The sequence below is a fragment of the Anneissia japonica genome, unplaced genomic scaffold (assembly GCF_011630105.1).
Source record: "Anneissia japonica isolate Jap-2015-1 unplaced genomic scaffold, ASM1163010v1 scaffold904_len716149_cov161, whole genome shotgun sequence".
NCBI lineage: Eukaryota > Metazoa > Echinodermata > Crinoidea > Comatulida > Comatulidae > Anneissia > Anneissia japonica.
The window spans coordinates 146994-167843 of record NW_022683714.1 but is presented as its reverse complement, the minus strand read 5'-3'; the positions used below and the strand labels follow the sequence as shown (position 1 = coordinate 167843).

The 20850-nt window shown below is 35.9% G+C and overlaps 3 protein-coding genes across 3 annotated transcripts; all 3 read right to left on the bottom strand.

Moving 5' to 3' along the window:
• Positions 1 to 8539: 8539 nt before the first annotated feature.
• LOC117100838 lies at positions 8540 to 10293 on the bottom strand. The gene is made up of 2 exons (XM_033240674.1): positions 10138 to 10293; positions 8540 to 9754 (listed from the first exon to the last, which is right to left on the bottom strand). Exons 1-2 carry the CDS (start codon positions 10291 to 10293, stop codon positions 8540 to 8542), a joined length of 1371 nt encoding a protein of 456 aa, XP_033096565.1.
• Positions 10294 to 10398: 105 nt separating this feature from the next.
• LOC117100831 lies at positions 10399 to 11097 on the bottom strand. The gene has a single exon (XM_033240661.1). The coding sequence runs from the start codon at positions 11095 to 11097 to the stop codon at positions 10399 to 10401; it is 699 nt and encodes a 232-aa protein (XP_033096552.1).
• An 8157-nt stretch (positions 11098 to 19254) lies between these two features.
• LOC117100821 lies at positions 19255 to 20501 on the bottom strand. Its single transcript, XM_033240649.1, has 2 exons — positions 20345 to 20501; positions 19255 to 20234 (listed from the first exon to the last, which is right to left on the bottom strand). Exons 1-2 carry the CDS (start codon positions 20499 to 20501, stop codon positions 19255 to 19257), a joined length of 1137 nt encoding a protein of 378 aa, XP_033096540.1.
• Between the last annotated feature and the right edge of the window lie 349 nt (positions 20502 to 20850).

Below are 20850 nucleotides of genomic sequence, written 5' to 3'. Positions count from 1 at the left end.
GGAATTTATGTATGTCGTCAGGCATGAATGTTTTCCAATTATTAATAAGAAGCATCTGAATGTAGTTGTTTTTATTGGCAAATTTATAGATTGTGATTTGTTTTCAGTCCATTTCGACTTGTTTTTTATCCTGTTCTGTAATGACTACATGACTAAACTCATCCTGCCATACCTCAGAGCCACGATTGGAAAAGCGAGACTATCTGCTTTGGCACTACTTAGTATTGAGCGTGATGAAGCAGGCAACATTGCTAACTTTGATAATGTTTATTAAATTATTTGCTGATGCAAAAGCACACAAAATTTATTTGCGAGTTTGAACATTTTTAAAAATTCAGCAACTTACAAGACTCTATTATAAGATAAATTTAAAGAATAAGAATACTAAGCTGTATGCGACATACAGCAGCCGTACAAATTAGAATAATAATAAAGTTGTATACAAAGTTCCGAACATCGTAAGGCAGTATGTATAATAAGAAACATATTACATATGTACATATTAATAGACTCTAAAATCGATTAAATAAGCCTTTAAAACCCATAAATTGTCCCAACATCGGAGGATTTTAAGGTAACCACTCTAGGTAAGAAAGAACATATGAGAGTTAGAATAATAATAGTTAAAGGTAAAGGTAGTCCCATATTCATTACTGAACCTAGGGGAATGAGCTGTGAGCCCATTGTACTAAGCCTCGGTATCATGTGGTAGGGTGTGGCCAGTTCCTTTCCACGCCGCCTATTTTTCCTCCTCAATAGTAAAACACCGAGTACCCATTTATACTCCTGGGTAGAGAGAGAGACAAACGTAGATAAAGTGCCTTGCCGAGGAAAACAAGACTTGCACAGCGAGAGTTTCTGACCCATTGGCAGTCCAAGCCATAACCGATGCGCCAACCACTTCTACAATCATAGTTAATCAGGTTTAATTATTTAGGCAGTGCATGATATGGACGTACGGTACGGATATGCTTAAAGTCTATACAACCAATATTAATTTATTTCAAACTATTATAATTGGGGAGGGGGGAGGGACGCAAATTACTATTCTTTCCCCCGTGCGCCAAGACCTCTAGCTACGCCACTGAATTGAATGATCATTATCATATTCATTAGACCCAAAAAATGTGAAAAAAATAGTCAGCGCCTGAATTTTTCGGTTTTATAAGCAGTTAGGTGGGGCCAAAAAGTTTATTAAGAAATTTGAAATTGAAGTAAACTGAAACATTAAAGTACAATGCCTTAGGGATTCAGTCTGTTCACATTACTTTAAAATAATATAAAAATTCTCTCCGGGCTTTCTAAAATGTTGATCTATATATGGTAGGTGCTCGTAGACACATTGTGATAACCTATTGCTACTTTCTGAACTCAAGTGATGAAACTAGGAAAAGCCTTGTCCTTAAAAACGAGGAAAGTGGTTTATGTCAAAATCTACATACCGCCCTCTAAGGTCTACTTTAAGGCATAAAATTTACTAGATGCACTCCACATTGTTTAAAAGTTGGTATACATTTGTAACATTTGCACATAATATATTATTTCTGCGGTTTGTGGGTATTTTACAATCAAGTGTTGTTAAAATAGTAAAATGTACGCAGTTGTATCTTGAGAGGTAGATCATGGGGGTCCCCCCACATATTTTAAGGGGGATTGTAATTGGATAATAGAGAAATTCATTCCTATGATTTAATAGCATGTTTGTCAAGAAAGTTCTAATTAAGATATATTATAAATGTCAAAGGTTTTGCTTAAAGGTTCCAATCAACTGTGTAAGAAAGTTAATGTCCAATTGTCCAGGGGTGAATGCTTGTTACTTTAGAATGACCAATAATATATCAATACTACAATTGTAGTAAACACATTACGGCTTCAAGCTAAGTTGAAACCAAGTTGAAACATTCAACAGGTGAAGGGTATCAATAAAAAAATTACAATGGTTATATAAGTTAAATAATATTGAACCTCAATACTACAGTACACACTTTCTTTCTCTTTCTCCCTCCCTCTTACCCCATCTCTCTCTTATCAGATTGTTTTTCATCTGACTATATGTGTACCTGTTCTAATATTAATACACACCTCTCCTGATCTAATAATAGAGTGGCGTTAACTAGCTTAGTGTTAAGATGCATGTCTTCCAAGTACAGGGTCCTTGGTTCAAATCCTGTTACGGTAACATGATTTTTTTTCTTCTCACATCCAAAAAAAAAAAACTCCACTGCCTAAGCATCTTAATGAGACTTAGTTTATGTAGATCATTTTGTGTTCATGTTTGTCTTGTGAATTGATATGCCACTTTCAATGCTAATTATGTTCGCTGCTTGGCATAATATCATTGGCCTTTGGCCTAAACCAAAGTCAAACATTCTTTCTTTTTTCTTTAAATAGGTATTGAGCCTTTCATGAAACAATTAAATTTAAAATAATTGCTAACCGTAGGCCTAATCTTAATAAAAAAAAAAAAAATAAAGAAAAAACCGCGATCACAATGAAATTTAAACTAGATTATGGGGTAAGATAAGAAATGAAGAACTCTATCTTGGAGAATGTTGTCTGGAAGATCCGAATGATAAATTGTTCATTGCTTATCAGCCCAATAAAATAAAATGAAATAATAAAATACACAGTAACCTACAACGTTGGTTGCCTGTCGATGTGTAGAGAATGCCATTAAAGTATAACTACCCTTTCATGCACTGTCCTCCACCCCCCCCCCCCCTCAATTCACGCTTCGCGAAGTGGAGTAATCTTCCATATTCAGAATTTCCGTTTTAATTTACTTTAACCGAACGAAATTCCATTTATTCGTCAATTAAATTGTTAATGTTAAACACTCCCATGTAAAAAGACTGAATTGTGTTGGGTTTGTCGTCCTTCTTTAGCTTACGATTATTTTTCTGAATATGATTTCCTTGGTTATTTTTTATTAAAGTTTCAACCAATATAAGTGTGTTATTATTGATCTTATTTATAAATATTTATTGTGTTCTTTTTTTCTATATTTTGATTATTTTGTTGTTTCATTGATATTCATTGTTATAATTACTTAATACTGCTTTTATATAATCGTTTTACATTTTAAATTATGATAATTAATTGTGTTTGAAATTGTATTCAAATCCTTTAATTGGCGAAAATAAATCTTTAAAATTTCATATCTTTCTAATACCAGTCATAATGCCTCATAACGAGAGCTAGTTTATAATAGTATGTGCATTGGCCTAAGTATGGGTGGGTGCGAATTTGTAGAGAGTGGGCCAAAATTTGTTATTTTCAATGTCAACCAGTTTTTAAAAATGATGTACATAGCAATAGTGATTACCTGATTCATTACATTATATCTATCCATTAATTTTGTTGATCCTAACATAATAGTTTGATACGATATTTGTATATTTCTTAATACATTTCGCAGAATGTATTGTATTTTTTGCCAGAATCCATTTAAGCGTTTACGGGAGAAAAACAAATGTTCTTTGTCCTCTACTTCGTTACATAAATCACATATTTCTGTATCGGCAATATTCCAGAGCAATAAACGTTTTCCCGTTGGAATCGTTCTGTGCAACAGTCTAAAGTTAAATTCTGCCAATTTTCTCTCTGTTATATATTTTACTTTAGACTGTCAGGTATACCTCCAGTGTACCTCATTCTGTAAATTAAACCTTTGTTCCCATTTTAATTGTGAAATGGGTCTTACTCCAACGATATTTCTCAATATGTCGGAACATGTTTTAGATGACAAATTATTTATCAAAATGTTTTCCTTCTTTTTAGTATTAAATATAGTAATCAATTCCTCTACATTTGGATCTGTATACTCGATTTCATTATGTTTAGTTTCCATGATAGTAATCCACTGTTTTGGTATACATTGCTTAATTACCCAAAATTGACAGATCCAATTAATGCTTTTTAAAATTTTCTCATATACTGTCTTGGGGGTTAACATTACACTCTTACAGAATAGGTCTTTGATATATATTATACCTGCACTAACCCATTCTTTAAAATACAGGGATTTACCTTTATTTGTTATGTTTAAATTTCCCCAGATGACTTGGTTTCCTATTTCGATATCGATTCCAAGCTTCGATAGTTTCCTTATAAAATTGAGGTAGTTTTTTTTTTTATGTACTCAGTATTGGCATTTGCAAGGGTCATTCGGAAGATTAGATTGTTCTCACCATTTTTATTAAAGTAAAAAAATGGAATTGCTTTCCATTTGTCCGGGCTTTCATTAAGCAAGCGTTTTACCCAGACACTACTTAGACTGTCTCTTGTATTGTCAGGACTTAAGGATGAAAATTAATGACCATGGAACCTCCAAATGGCCAGAATTTGCACTGTCATACAATTTGAATATCATTTTGAATATCGTCTTTTTTCCCCATTTTTTTTTTAAATCTTGAACAATTCAGAGGGGACGAACTCTTGAATTACAATTTCACTATTCGCCATCATCATCATTGGAAATGAGGAAAACATGTTTATTTGTGATCTGATCTGTGGTATACAAGCGTGGGAGGGAGGAGGAGTATTTTTGGTGTGAATCACACCAAGGATAACCCACGAAGTCCGAAGTACACCGGGAGGCAATCCCCAACTCACATGGTCCATAATGTAAACGGGACTAACTGTGCTCTATCGTAGCTTGCATTTCAGCACTCCGACTGAAATACTAGGAGAGCAGTGATGGGAATTGAACCTGGGACCCAGAGATCTCAACGGTTCAGCGCAAAAATAGTGGCTACCATCAGTTTAGCCGACTAAGCAGCTCTGCTCTGCCACGTAATGTGAAGATGATTGATAGGTCTAACAGATTTCAAGTGTTTAGTGGAGAAATCAATGAGACCACCAGTTTACATTTTAAGGATTTTTGTTTTCGGTTAGTTTTTAGAATTTTTAAAATAAACATATTACAACCAAGAAAAAAAAAATGTGTATCGTCAAAATATATACTGGCCGCATTATAATTATGATACGACACTTTAAAAAACTTGTTTTTTTTATACAGGTCAATATCATGCATACTGCCAAATTTGATGATGCAGGGCCTAACCCATTTATTTTGTTTACATGCATATACCTCAGACAAAACCTTAAAAAACAAAAAAACAATGTAATCATTAAGCAAAAGAAAACTATATAGAATACAAGAGTAGAGTTGTATCCTGTAGTAAAGATGTTGCCTTATTATTTTCATGGTGATATGGTTTATTCCTGTTACAACAGAATGTGTTCTCAAAAATAAATAATTAAAAACTCCACTTATTAGATGGCTGAGCGGTTTTGGCACGGGTGGCGCAATCTACAGCCATTGGCGCTGGTTCGAACAGCACGCTCGCCTGGTTCTGGTGGTGGAAGAAGTCTTCTCAGATAAGGACTATAAACCCAGAGTACACAATGCTCGTGTGCACTATAAAAAGAAGCCCAGTACATCTTTTAAAACGTGTATGGGGTTACAGATGAGAGATGGTACCGGTTTACTAGGTAGCTCTGACACGAAGGTAGCATTGGAGGAGAGGAAAGTTACTGTGCCAGCTAGTCCACATCCCGAGCGCTTTGAGACTCAATAAAGCGCTGTATAAATTGAACCACATTAAATTACATTCACATTACATTATTATGCGTCATAAAGGAAGCATTAGTACCATAATAAAGACAATGACGGAAATAAATTATCTTTATTATGGTACTAATACTTCCTTTATGACGCATTAGTACCATAATAAAGACAATGACGGAAATAAATTATCGTTTTTAACTCATCGCAGTGAATTAAATTCTCAGCACCCACGGGATACTGATAGTTGAGTGTTGGCCCTATATCCAGTCATGACGCCCTAGTTTGTAGCCATTCCATCAGAACAGTTTCACAAATTAGCTACAAAAAATAAAACTTCTATGGTCAAACGCCAGGTTGAGGAGAGTAATACACTATATTTCAATGCATAATGTTTCGTGTGTCAAAAATGTTCAATATTATACAAAGCTGATAACATTTATAACTTGTGGAACGTAACTTACAGCTATGGTCATTAAAAAACATTATTGTTGATTCAGTATTATTGTTATTATTATTGTAAAGAATTGCCGCAAAACACTGAACAAATGATGCAGGAAACTGATCCGTTAAAGTTCTATGACGTTTATTACGATAAAGTATCCGATGGTAACCTTTATCATTTATCGTAACATCTCATTCAATTCTGTAATCAAATAACCATTAAACACATTAGAAACTTCTTGAAAACATTATTATGAACCATTCAATACAATACAATGGAACTATGCAACAAATGGCTGGTCGAGAATAAGTTATCGATGCATCCACATAAAATGGAGTGCATTATTTTCGGATCTAAAAGGAAAATAAACACTATTCAAGATTTCAACATAAATTATAATGGACAGATCATACATAGCCGAGATTCCATTAAGTACCTTGGTTTACATATTGATAATTGTGTCTCAAATGATGAATATGTTAATACTATAATTAAGAAAGCTAACTCCAGATTAAAATTCATGTACAGGCAGGCTAGCTGCTTGGACAGGCAAAGTCGTAAACTTTTATGCTCTGCCCTAATCCAATGTATTTTCGAATATGCTGCCTCTGCCTGGTATGTTGGCATAAGTGTTTCTCTAAAAAATAAACTACAAGTAACTCAAAATAAGATCGTAAGGTTTATTCTGGACCTCGCCCCAAGAGCACATATCGGACAGAAAGAACTTTCCTTACTTGGATATCTTAATATAAGTGATAGGGTTAAATTTCTTAGGCTGGTTCATGCTTTTAAAATTTTCAATAATATGGATGCTCCTTATTTAGCTGATAATTTTATAAAGATTTCTCAACAACATTGTTATAGAACTAGAATTTCCAATGACAATTTTGTAATTCCAAATATTAAAGGCCTAGCTTCAAAAACGTTTTATTACAATACTATCAAAGACTGGAATGGTCTACCATCAAACATTAAGTGTATTAACAAACTAAACGAATTTAAACGTGCGGTAAAGATTCGCCTTGGAAATGTGCATAAACCATGATTTGTTTCTTGTTTTTTTTTTTTTTTATGAACTTACTTGATTGTTTATGGGACCCCATTGGAATTAAGCTGTTTTTCAGCTTTATTGGGTTATCCTGGTACTTTATCATTGTTCTTTGTTCTTTGTGAATTTTTGAGTACCGAATAAACAAACAAAACAAAACAAAGCCTTACATAATACGGTTTGCCTGCAATGAATGAAGACTTTAACTACTTTGCCGTGTTTCCTACAAACAGGTTAGCATACTGTGTGATCAGTCAATTACCAGTCAACATCCGATCACCTCCTGAACAGGTTAGCATTTAATCCGTTGGTTAGGATTCTAACCAATAACTTTAGAAACGGTCGAATGTACCGTTTGCTCCTGTTATTACACATACACAATCCTCATAGCAACACGATCATTAGCAACACGATCACAACTGGGCATTTCGCTGTGCGCCACCTATTTTCACTTACAAAACTCTACAGAAACGCAACCGTTTCTACACTCCCCCACAAATGAGTATATCTCATTTCTCTTGTTAAACTCTTTTTATTTTTATTTTTATTATTTTTATTTTATTTTATTTATTTTTTACCAACTTTAACAACTTTAGAACAATGTAACCTATGCAATGAACTACTTCTTTATTATACAGGAGCAGTAATCTTGACAAGAATATAACCCTCAATTTACTCCCACTGTTCTAACTTTATGAGCTTTACCACAGGACGTTTGTATATTTTGTCATTTACGCACACATCTACCACTCTTACCCTGTTATCAACACTTGGGTACTCTTTCACTATTTTCCCAACTTGCTAGTCACCTCTTGGCAACTGGTTGTTAATCACTAAAACTGTATCACCCCTTTTTAGATTTTTACACTCCCTTAGCCATTTACCCCTAATTTGCAAACTAGGCAGATACTCTGAGGTGAACTTCTTCCAGAACAAGTCCGATATGAATTGGCTATGCTTCCATTGCCTTCTGCTTCTTACTTCCTCTCTTGGGCTGAATGCCACTGACGGCAATGCTGGATCTCTTCTCCCCATGAGAAGAAGGTTGGGTGTTACAGGGTTGCTATCCGGAACATCTGATGAGACATATCCTAATGGCTTTGAGTTTAATAGCCCTTCAATCTCCGTCACTACAGTTTGAAGTACTACTTCGGTTACTATTCTATCCTTCAAACAGCATTTTATTGCGTTTTTCACTGACTTGATTTCCCTCTCCCATATTCCTCCGAAATGTGGTGCTTCGGGTGGATTACAATTAAACTTTACTCTCTGACTGGCCAATTTGGATTGCAGTTCGACACTCATTAACCGGAAACAGTCGTTTAACTCACGCTCTGCCCCTTTAAAGTTTGTTCCACAATCTGAATATAATTCAGCTGGAGTTCCCTTTCTAGCTATGAACCTTCTAAATGCCATAAGAAATCCATCGCTGTTCATACTACTTACTTCAAGATGGACAGCCTTAGTTGTCATACATTTAAAGATGACCCCCCCCCCATCTTTTCTCTCTGGATATGCGAACTTTAATCATCATAGGGCTCCAGCAGTCCATTCCAGTGGAGTAAAATGGAGGCAATCCGATTCTTGTTCTTGCCTCTGGAATGTCTGCCATTTTTGGTACAGCTGGACTTTTTCTCCACATTTGACAACTAACACATGTCCTGAGTATCGACTTGATTTTACAACGCCCTTTCAATATCCAGTAACGTCGTCTTATATAACTGAATACTTGCTCCACTCCTGCACCATGGTTAAAAACATTACTGTCTATTCTCTTTATGAGCAACTGTGTAATCTGATGACTCGGGTCCAGTACAACTGGGTGCACCTCCATCTCCAGTTGATCATTTCTCTTTAATCGACCTCCTACTTGGATGAGCTCTGATTCCATATCGAATTGTGGGTCGAGATTTACCAGTTTGCTGCTCTTTGCTACGCTTTTACCACCATTCTTTAGTACTTCATACTCTTCTGCAAAACAGTCTTTCTGCACTCTCTTTAACAGTAAGAGTTCAATTTCTCTTACCTTTTCGGCATTCAAAGCTTCTGACTGTTTGCCGTATATTCTTTGTCGATAGAGTTCTAACATTTCTTCCCAAGTCTTGCATTCCACAATATCAACTTCTCCTGGGTTCACAACAACATTCCCGTTAAATGCCATCCTTCTTTCTTCTGTATCCTCGGTGTCATTATCTGACTTCTCTTGAGGCCACTCACTTATCGGCTTACTTATAAATTCAGGTCCATTTATCCACCTATCAGTTAATTTGTCCGCTCTCATTCCTCTGGACAAGTCGTCGGCAGGATTTAATATTCCTGGAACATGTCTCCAATTTGCTATCTGCGTCTTGCGTTGAATCTCAGAAACTCGAGCTGCAACAAATTGTTTAAAGCATTGAGCTGGTCGTCTTATCCACTCCAGCACGATCATGCTGTCTGTCATTAAAATCTGGTTACTGAATTTGAAAGTAGACTCTTTAACTACTGCATCTGCTAGTCTCGCTCCCATAACTGCCGCCTGTAGCTCTAATAGCGGTACCGTTAATTTCTTCAATGGGGCTACACGTGATTTGGCTGTTATCAGTCTTGATTCAAATGATCCGCTTTCTAATCTCCACCTAGCATATGCACAGGCTCCAAACGCTTTCTCACTTGCATCACTAAATATTACTAATACAACTTCATTGGATGCCTTAGATGGAGTAAGACATCTGGGAAATGCTACTTATTCGATCCCTTTAAACTCCTTGAATAGATCTTTCCACTCCTGCTCTACCTTCTTTGGTAATGGGTCATCCCAATCAATTCCACTTTCCCATAGTTCTTGCATTTTGATCTTTGCACTTATGGTTACCGGTGTGATGAGCCCAATGGGGTCAAATACTCTTGCTATTACTCCCAATAAATTCTTTTAGTCAGTGTTTCTATGTTGATGTTGACATCAAAGGTGAATATATCCTCCTGAGGTCTCCATCGCATACCTAATACCCTTTGTCTTGCTTGATATCTATTCCATGTACTTGCTTGTTCGAGGTCCAACCTTTGACAGAGAAACCGCCACTACCAACTTAGTACCTTTTCTACGTCATGGATTATCTTGCTTGCCTCCTCCTTAGTTCTGACAGATGGGCAAATATCGTCCATATAAGTGTCCCTTTTAAGGATCGTTCCTGCTTCTGGATACTCTATTTCATTTTCCCTTGCTGTCAATCTTAAAGCGGTCTGTGCCATGGTAGTGGCTGGCTGGTCTCCAAACGTTAGTCTTAGCTTTATATACACATCAGGAGCTCGGTAAATTTCAAGATTTCTCCATAGATATCTATGGACGTGTTGATCTCATTCCGGAATCGCCACCTGGTGGTACATTTTGGATATGTTGGCACACAGGGCCACTTCATTTTCTCTGAATCGCAAAAGAACTCCCAGTAAGTTATTTAGCAAGTCCGGTCCCTTGACCCAATAGTCATTGATGGCCTCTCCTTCATACCTATTAGACGAATTGAACACAATTCTCACTGGCGTGGTTTTGCTGTCCGGACGAACTATTGATTGATGCGGTATGTAATGCACAGGTCCAGGGTAGTTGTTGACTTCGGACTCCTCTAATTTTCTTGCAAACCCCATTGTTACCATTTCCTCCATTTTTCTCTCATATGCTGCTGCCTGATCAGGGCTCTTTAACAACCTTCTTTCTAGGCTTCTCAACATTCTCTCTGCTTGTGCTTTGTTATCTTTAAGTTCATAAGGATTCTTAATCCATGGATACGGTACTGTCCACTTGTTATCTACTTTAGTACACGAGTCTTCAATCAGTTTTCCCTCAATTTCTTCATTAGCTAACTGGGCTTTCTTGCAATCACATTGTTCAATATCCACTTCCAAACTTTCCAGAGTCAAAAATTGTGTAAGGTCTACAGGAGTATGAATTATGACATTCATCACTTGATGGTTATTACTTGAATCATTCCTATTCCCTCCAAATACAGTCCATCCTAATAGGGAATTTTGTACTACCATGCCATCCTTTTCCTTCATTTTCCTACATGTAGTGTTGGGTAATTAACACCTATCAAAATATCTACTTCCCCACCCCTTCGTTTCAACACATGTGGCTCCAGCTGGAACTGATCTTCAATTTGTCGCATATCCGCTTCTGCTACTTCACTTACAGTGTTCACTGTTTTCAAGGCGACTGCTTTAATTTCATGAGACCCTCCGGTGCCTTCCAATTGAACCTTAAATATTCTGGTTTCACACTCTGTTTCTTTCCCACCTATGGTTGTTAATGTTGCGGTTACTCGTTTACCTCTGGCTTGCAATTCTTCTACAAAGCCTTTTCTGATGAAAGTTCCCTGAGATCCATTATCTAGCATGACATTTGCCTTTTTCCATTTCTTTCCGATTGATACTCCTACTTCGACAACTCTTAATAATGGTTGATCATAGATACCCTTTGAGCAGTTTACCAAGTTCACCGTTCCTGTATCCCTTTCAGGATGTAACAAGGGAGGATGGTACTTGTCACATTGCTTATCGTTCACCCTTTTGGAGCACGGTTTCTCCTTCTACAGTTAGATATGCTGTGATTTCTGGCGGCTACCTTTAAACAGGCATAGCATACAGTACATGATTGGTTTTCGCAAGCTCAAACCTTTCTTTATATATATCTTATATTATACCAGTATTTCTGCCCACAAAAGATCTTAATTTGCCACACGACTTTATTATTGTGAATGATGAACAAGCGTGTAAAGATAAGGATTTTTTGGCAGATTCGCGTCGCTTTTGAGGTACTTAAAGTAAAGTAAGTAAATACATAAAAGAAAATGCTTTCATGCTTTATTTTCTATGATACACACAGTCTAGACCTAATACATTTTAGAAAGATCTCTGTGATTGCCGAAAATCGCTGTGTTTAGTGCTGATTCTATGTTTTCTGCATTCATTCTCATACTCTTTAGCAATCAAATTCAATAGTGTTTTTTCAGTCCAACTATTTTAATTGCTTTCTTGAAAAATAATTAGTTCCTACTCTAATACACATTTTAAAATATTCCGTATTTTACGATGCCATGAAGTGTTATTAAAAGTCTCTGATGAAAAACCATGTGAAATTGTTGGAGCTTCATTATTTTCTTTAAAAAATGCGACCCTCAGGGCCAACCTTGTTGGGCTGAGTTGGGTGTGCACTCATGAATGTCCCCTCCCCACCCTTCAAAACTGATATGCGCCCTTGCCGCAATGGTATAGTAGGCCTATAGCATTTATCACACAGGCATTTCGTTCAATATTGTTATTCATTCCAACCATGTTCATTGAATTAATAGAATTATCACTTTGTAAAACATTTTTGTTATAAAGGATACACATACACAAAATAAACTGACTACCGTAAAACTGATAGAAACCTTGGTTAGCTAGTGATTTTGATTTTAACGGCGTGTTACAATAGAGCATGAGTTACTTTTAGAGTACTGGGTCACTATTATTAAGCATAAATTTGGCATTGGAAAAGAAAACAAAATCAAGCTTCTTGTGTCGATAAATTCCCTAAATAACTATACTGATAGTATCTGTTGATTTTTTATTATTATAAAGTTATTATTAAAAACACATCGGATAGTCAGTCTTACTTATACATACTGTAGACAGGGCAACCAAAAGCAGGGGTTAGTGGACCTATTAATAATAGGCCTAAACTATTTTAATTAACAAAATTTCCAGATTCAATTGTTATAATAAACGGTCAGTGGCCACCTCAATAATATGGTTTTAGAGGGGTAATTATGGATACTGGTTCCTTTGGAACTAGGACCCCTGTTTCACAACTCTGTTGAGTGATTATTTTACTTTTATAATTGTATAGGTGCAGGCGCGGATCCAGCGGGGACCATGAGGGCTTGTGCCCCCTACCACCGTCAGTCAAGCCGAAAAATAAAAAAGAGGGTGACAAATTGAAATTAAGGAGAGGAAATAGCAAATAAAAGGAGTGCACCCATAAGTTCAGTGGCGATCCAACAGTGGGCGAAAGGAGAGTTCCATCATTTACCACTTATTTTCACCTACCATGGTGGGGCTGAGGTGGGTGTGGCGACGTGAACTTCATATTGTTCCCCCGCCCCCAGCCAACTGAATCCGCCCCTGAAGTAAACTATTGCATGTATGTTTTAAACATTTAATTTTGAATGAATATATCTGAATAGTTAATAACATTCAATCTTATTTTGACAATTCAAAATTTGACTGCGGAGTTCTTCATTGAATAGTTACTTGTATCCTAATCAAGAAACTAAGAAACATCCTAATACATAAAATTATTGAAAACAGTGTCACGATGCAGGACTAAGCAGTTCAAAAGAGTATATTTCCAATGGCAATAGTGGTTTGCAACACACTCTCTCTCTCTCCCACTCTCTCTCCCTCCCCTCCCTTTCTCTCATGTGATTGTTTTCCCTCTGACTACATTTGTACCTGTCCTGAATGTCCTGGTCTAGTAATGGAGTTGAGTTGAATAAATTCTCTTAGCGGCACGCTTAACACACACACTAACTTAAAACGTTGGGGCAAACTCACCTCCGGTTTAAAGGCATGTGGAAATCGCAAAACTTTACACCACGTCCTTAACAACTGTAAACAGTCCCTGGACCAAGGCCGTCTCACGTGCAGACATAATAATATTTTAAATTATATTGTTAATATTTTCTAGGAAATTTAACAAGTATGCACCTCTGATTAGGAACATTAGTGACTCCGGCTATGATGTCCAGTTGATTTGTTTTGAGGTGCGTTCTAGTGGATATATTTCTCCCCGCAATATAAAAACAATTAAAACAATTTTGAAAAAGTGCAATAACCCAATTAATTTTAAAAAAATCTGCGACAATATTTCTAAACTTGCCATAATTTCTTCCTTTAGTATATATTACGCGAAAAACAACCATCCTGAATTAATTCTCCATATCTTATAACTGACTAAATAAGATTGTTATAAGTTTTATTATTTTTTAAATTACTGGTTTGATCTAGGATTGTATTATGCGTTTTCCTTATTGTTGTTTGCAATAAAGTGATATTATAAAAAAAAAAAAAAACAAGATCCCATTATTCAAGATTTCTTTATTTGTGTCCACTTGGAAAATCAGTTGGTACATCACAACGCAAAACAGAGTGCAAGATAATGGATTATTACAACGAACAACAATGCCCTAAAACGTATCGGTATTTGATATTGTTGTTAGGAATTCTAATGGATAGTGGTAGGAATTAGTTGAGATATCTATTTGCTCCACAGGTTTGTGATTTTAACCTTTTATTCGAGGGTAATCAAATAAAAGATTCGTTTAGTCGTTGGGAACTAAATTACCGAAATAGGCTAGACCTAGGCCTAGCTTACATAACGCATCGGCCGCCAAGCCTGATTGTTGTGCACACGTTATTGCTGACGGACAGCCTCACCAAATATCAATCAAAACTCGTGTTTTATCTTGTTTGTTGGTAAAATGTACAAGAGAATGAAAACACAATAAGACATGTACATACATCGTTGCATACTAAAAAATCATTTTCGGAATCCGAATCCGCGAAGATTTCTGAAATGACCTCCTCTTAAACTGAAAACAGGCGAGTGTGATTCAATTTTTCGTCGCGTTACTCGTATCCAGGAGAAGTGTAAACAAACACGTCACGCTAACGATGTTGGGGGTGGGGTTTCAAAAGTGAAAACAATATACGGCCCAGAACGAATTTATTGCAGAAATTTCTACCACCTGTCTCTTATACACATCTAGATGTGTATAAGAGACAGTATATATATTATAGTCTTTAGGACGCTTCCAATCACATGGTCCTTTGTATAATTTCTGTCACGGTAACATAATTTTTTTTTCTCACAAAGAACAATACAACTCCACTCTCTAAGCCTTTTATTGATGTGGAGCATCTTGTGTTTATGTTTGTCTTGTGAAGGGTTAAGCTACTTACATTAGCGTTTATGTTCACTGCTTGGCATAGCCTTTAGAACCAATTTATAATATCCAAAATTCAATATTTCTTTATTTTTTTCTGTAGCCTATGACTAGAGAGGTCATGAGTCTTTCATGCGGCAATTATCTTTTTAAATGCTAACCGTTTCCCTACTCCTGACAAAAAAAAAGGGAAAAAAGGGTAGAGAGAAAAATAAACCCATCAAAATAAAATTTAAACTAAACTGTGGAATAAGACAGCGGGCTTACATGGAAAAAGCATATCAACGAAACTGAGAATAAAATTTCAAAAAATCTTGGTATTATTTTTAGATTATCCCAATTTGATATTTGCAATATCGTTTGGGGCAATACCTATTTAACCAACATTAACAAACTCCACATTCTCCAAAAAAAGCTATTAGACTCATATCTTGCGCTCCACCACTGTTTCATTCCTCTCCATTGTTTTCCAATTTAAACCTTCTCAAACTCACTGACATTAACCGAATTCAACAAGGTACTTTTTTATACTCAGCCATTAATTCTATTCTCCCTAATCATCTTAGTAAAATGTTTACCCTAAATTACTCCATACATGATTATCATACTCGATCTAGAAATGACATTCACATACTTAATCATAACACTAACTATTTTCAACACAATATTAGATACACTGGCCCTATTCTCTGGAATAATCTACCACTCTCAATATTAAACTCAGTATCCGTTACATCCTTTACAAAAAAACTGAGGATTCACCTTGTTTCTCAATACTAAATTTTTTTTCTTAACGATCACGACTCGACTTGCTGCTCCTTGAAACTGCCTGTTCTGTTGTCTTGTTTGTATGCGTTTGTGCCGTGTGTTTGTTTGTTTGTCTGGGTCTCTGTGTGTTCTTGTGAGTCTGTGTCCAGGCCTGCCCATCACAAGATTTTTTTTTCAAATCTTCTCGGGCTTGTGCCTTCTTCCTTTTGAATTTTTTCCTCATAAACCGATTTTTTGTATTTTTCTGTATGATTGCAATTGGAAGTTAATAAATGTCTTTTGAATTTTGAAATTTTGAGAAAACGATTGAAGAACTCTACCTTGGAGAATATTGTCTGGAAGATCTGAATAAAAATTAGTTTATTGTCTATCAGCCCAATAAAATAAACATAAAATAATAAAATACACAGTGACAACGTCTGCTGTCCGTCGGTGTGCAGAGACCGTCATTTAGATATACCATTAAATACATTGTCCACCCCATCCCCCTCATCTGTGAAGTGGAGTTATTTTTAATTTACCTGTTTTTAATTTACCTAAAGATATTATTTATTTGTTTTATATTTTTATTATATTTTTTTTAGTGAAAACTGTATTCTTTATTCACATGGATCTGATTAAATCATTATCGAGGGTGCACTTTCACTATCCCTAAAATGCCACGAAGAACAGGGTGAAAGACACTTGTTCTTGACACAGAGTTGACTAGGACAGAATTGATGAGGCTTACACTGTGTGTACACAGAACAATAGTACATAACAAGCAGCAACATAACATCATAACACTAGCAGAACAGTGTGGGCACGGTGTGAACGATGATAAGGATTGCATAGGTCCTCTACCCATGATCATTATAATTATCATCACATAATATCAATAATAGGCCTAATTTGTTATCTAGTTAATACAACGCATTTAAAAAAATGAATTCTTTATTGCCCGAAAACAAGCATTATGGAGGATTCGATACGATTTGTTAACTTAACAATATGCAATACATGTTTACTTGGACACCTGGGAGGAAGGTGCATGTTTGCAAAATAAGAATAATTTACTTGCAAATAAAATATTTACTATTTATTAGGCAATGACCTGTCTCTTATACACTGTTACTATCAATTACTCCTGTCTCTTATACACATCTAGATGTGTATAAGAGACAGATATTAAGCAAAACGTGCAAGTTATTTAGCCCTAAAATGTGTTTTAGTATTTGATTTCATGGTTAATGTATTCAAATAGACAAATAATGTCTCTTCCAGTGTAGCACACATTTTTTCTATAAATATTGATTTTTGCGCTCTAAATGTCAGTTATGCCCTTTTGCCATGGGTTTTTTGATTCAAGACATGTTGAGAAACTTTGGCAAAAGGATATAAGTACCCAGTTTAGTTCCTTTCAACGCAATTTTGAGTCAAATTTTTTCAAAAATAACATTCAATATATAATTTCATATGTTAGTCATGTATAAACTACAAAATAAATGTACAATAATACCAAAGGAACGCATTAAATAATAAATACTAAAATTACAAACGATTAAAAACCCATGTATAGGCTAACCAAGTATACAAACAAGAAAATGAATTAACATTAGTATGCTATTATGTATCAACAAAGGCTTTTTGGCTCAAGGTGCTAGATCGAGGACCCTTTGGGTAGGAGGACTTATTGACCCCTAGGGGTCTGGGGCCCCGCAGAAGAGCGCATAGGCGTTACGTCACTGCGTGAAGGATGTATGCGTATGCGTATATGAAATAGAACTGCTGTTTAGTTAGAATGCGCATGTGACTGTTTCTATGTGTACGTTAAACAAGTAAAATACTAAATTTATATTTTAAGTCATGTAATTACAATATAAATTAGGCCTATTATTATTATTATTTATTATTATTATTATTATTAATATTATTATTATTATTATTAACAATTCTTCTCTATGATCTAAATTCAAGTAATAATGAAATGATTACGAATATTATTGTTTTTTTTTATATTCTAATAAAATGTTTAGAAAATGTATTATATATATATAGATTTAGATGGAAATGTAAGTTTTTGTTTGCTTAGTGAACACAGTTGATTCGAGTAAACTGTGCATTTATACCTTTTTGTCATGCCATTTGCTATAAATAAATGTTGTAGTTGTGCCTCTTTGCCATAGTTATTTGCTAAATAATCGTCTTAGTTGTCCCTCTTTGTTACTGTTATTTCTAGTTAAAATGTGAATTGTTATTCTGCCATGGTTAATTATTTTTATTAAACAGTTACTATTTTCCTATAGTTTATTTCCATAGTAGTAAACTGTTGCCATTCAAAGTATAAAGGCAAGATTATATAGCATAAATTAACTAGGCTTATCATGTTTGCCTAACATTAACTAGACATATGCTACTGTCAAAAATCATACTATTTAATCAATTTCTATTTACAAATTGTGAGTATACAAACAGTAAGAATAATAAAAATAATACAACTTAACATGCAACCTTCCTTTTAACCTAAATAAATATATAATAAATATTTGCTATATATAAATGAATATAGAATAATTATATATATAAAAATATATATAAATATACAAATAAATATAAAAATATATAAATAAATATATAAATAAATACAGTATATATAATATATATATATATAAATCTGTATATATATATATATATAATTTTATATATATATATATATATATATATATATATATATATATATATATACTATTTAAATACATCTAAAATGCCACAGATTGAGGCTCTTCCTCTTTCATCCGCTACAGCACTTACCTCCACAAATGCAGGACTAATCACATTGATAGTGGCTCATCACAGGTTGCTTATCACAAACTGACCAATGTAGAATCCTCAGACGGCGTCTAACAAACACGCAGCGTTTCAACCCTTAACCGTAACGCCTTCTTGTTGGTGGGTCAGTAGTGTTGGCCAAACACTACTTCTCTACTTTGGTCTCCAGTTCATATCCTCTCGTTTTATCCACAACCAGCAGGATGCCTTCTTCGCTTCTTCTCCTAGTTTTTTTTTTTTTACTGCTCGCTGTCTTTCCTTTCCTGATAACCCGATGGCAGTAAAGAACTTCCAAACTGATTGCGCTGGGAACCCTCTGCAACCGACCTCAATCTGGTACAGGCATGTTTGCCATCCCTTCTTTTTGCAGCTGTCCAGGAGGTCCTGATATTTGGCCCTCTTCCTCTCAGATGCCATCTCGCATTTCTCTTCCCAAGGGACTGTGAGCGCCACCATTATTAACTTCTTTGATTCAGTAGACCACAGAACTGCGTCCGGTCTTAATGTTGTGTATACGACTTCAAGAAATTGTAATCTCTTCCCCAAATCAATGTGAAATTCCCATGTATGGGCTAATTGTAGAATATTTTCCCTTGTTTCATTTATGGTTGGTGTTTTCTCTCCTCTCTTGACAAAAGCAATTGAAGATGGTTTATTTATTCTGCGTGGTCGTTTCTTGACGTTCTTGGTCCACTGTCTGTGCAAACGCCTGTAGAACCTTGTCATGCCTCCACCTATACCGCCCTTGTGTTAAAGCCGTTTTACATCCTGACAATATATGGGAAAGTGTTCCCCTCGCACCACAAAGCTTACACAACAGATCTTCTTTCAGGCCATACAAACAAAGGCTGGTTGGTGTAGGTAGAGTATCAAATACTGATCGGAGCAAACACGAGATACGATATGGTTCCATTCTCCACACTTCTGCCCAAGTTAATCTTCTCTGCGGTAGCCTCCATTTCGTCCACTCCCGCTGTCCTCCCAGCTCCACTCCTCTAGACTTTCTAACTTCGTCTTCCCTCTCACGAGTCGCCTTTTGCACCATGTCTCGTTTTTCTTTAATGTTAGCTTTATTCCATTGCTGGAAATGGCTGGTTCCTAGACCCTGTCTGCCAATACAAGGGTTACCTATGTTATCTCTTAATTTTAAACTGGTCTCCGCATTCTCTACAACTTCCTCTGCCGACCACTTACGTCCTGTTTGTATTTCAATACCGGCTTTGCTAACCTTCCTGTCTTTAGAATTTACCAGCCTGCATTTTGCAAACTCCTCTACCACTGAAGAGTTTGGTAGTTGCAACTGCCCAGATCTAATATACAGGCCTATTGATGTAAAACTTGGTGGAATTCCCAGCCATTTCCGCAAATGTTTATTTATCCTCCCCTCCATTGCCTCAACCGTGGTAAAGGGCAGTTCATACAGAGTCAGAAGCCATATACGTTTAGGGAGCATCCCATACTGGTACACCCATACTTTGAATTTCCATGGTAATTCTGATTTCTGGATCCGCTTCAACCATTCTTCTGCTTGGTCGACCAGCTTGTGTATACTACCAATAACTGTAAGTGTCTGGTCAAACCACTTCCCCAAACACTTAATCGGATTATCCTCAATTGCAGGAACTGGCTCCCCTTGTATTTGTAATATTATTTGAATCTGTTGGTCAGTTTTTCCTTCTTGATCACCGAACCTCTTGACTTTTGTGGTTTAAATTTCATTCTTGCCCATGTTGTAGACTTACCCAGCTCTTCCAGCACCCATCTTGCTTGTACGTGGGTAGTAGTTGTCACTGTTAGATCGTCCATAAAACCTCTGATCGACAGTTGGCAAATTCCAGACTCCATTCTTGGACCCTTTGCTTTCTTCCCAGCTGCTAAAATAATTTGATTCATCCCCATAATGAAAAGTATCAGGGAGATTGTGCAGCCTGTAAATATCCCCTTTCCAAATTCTGCCAATGCGTTGTAAATCTTGCAGTGCTGAATCTGATCTTAACTCCTCCAAAGTAACTTTTGATCATGTTAATGATGTGGGCAGGAATGAAATAATGCTTTAGTGCTGCTTCAGTCAATTTGTGTGGAATGGATCCATATGCATTTGCCAGGTCCAGTAAAAACCACTGTTATATCACCTCGTTTAGACTTCACTTCATGGATCAACTGTGACAGGACACTTGTATGTTCCAGGCACCATGGAAAACCAGGTATACCACCTTTTTGAATAGACGTGTCAATGTATCCATTTTGT

Excerpts from the sequence above, each read along its gene's own strand:
- LOC117100831 (XM_033240661.1), bottom strand. The coding sequence starts at position 11,097 with ATGAAGGAAAAGGATGGCATGGTAGTACAAAATTCCCTATTAGGATGG.
- LOC117100838 (XM_033240674.1), bottom strand. The coding sequence starts at position 10,293 with ATGGCACAGACCGCTTTAAGATTGACAGCAAGGGAAAATGAAATAGAG. Across the intron at positions 9,755-10,137 it reads TAATCCATGACGTAGAAAAG|GCATCCAATGAAGTTGTATT; the intron begins GTACTAAGTTGG and ends ACTCCATCTAAG.
- LOC117100821 (XM_033240649.1), bottom strand. The coding sequence starts at position 20,501 with ATGGGGATGAATCAAATTATTTTAGCAGCTGGGAAGAAAGCAAAGGGT. Across the intron at positions 20,235-20,344 it reads ATGGGTGCTGGAAGAGCTGG|GGGAGCCAGTTCCTGCAATT; the intron begins GTAAGTCTACAA and ends TACAAATACAAG.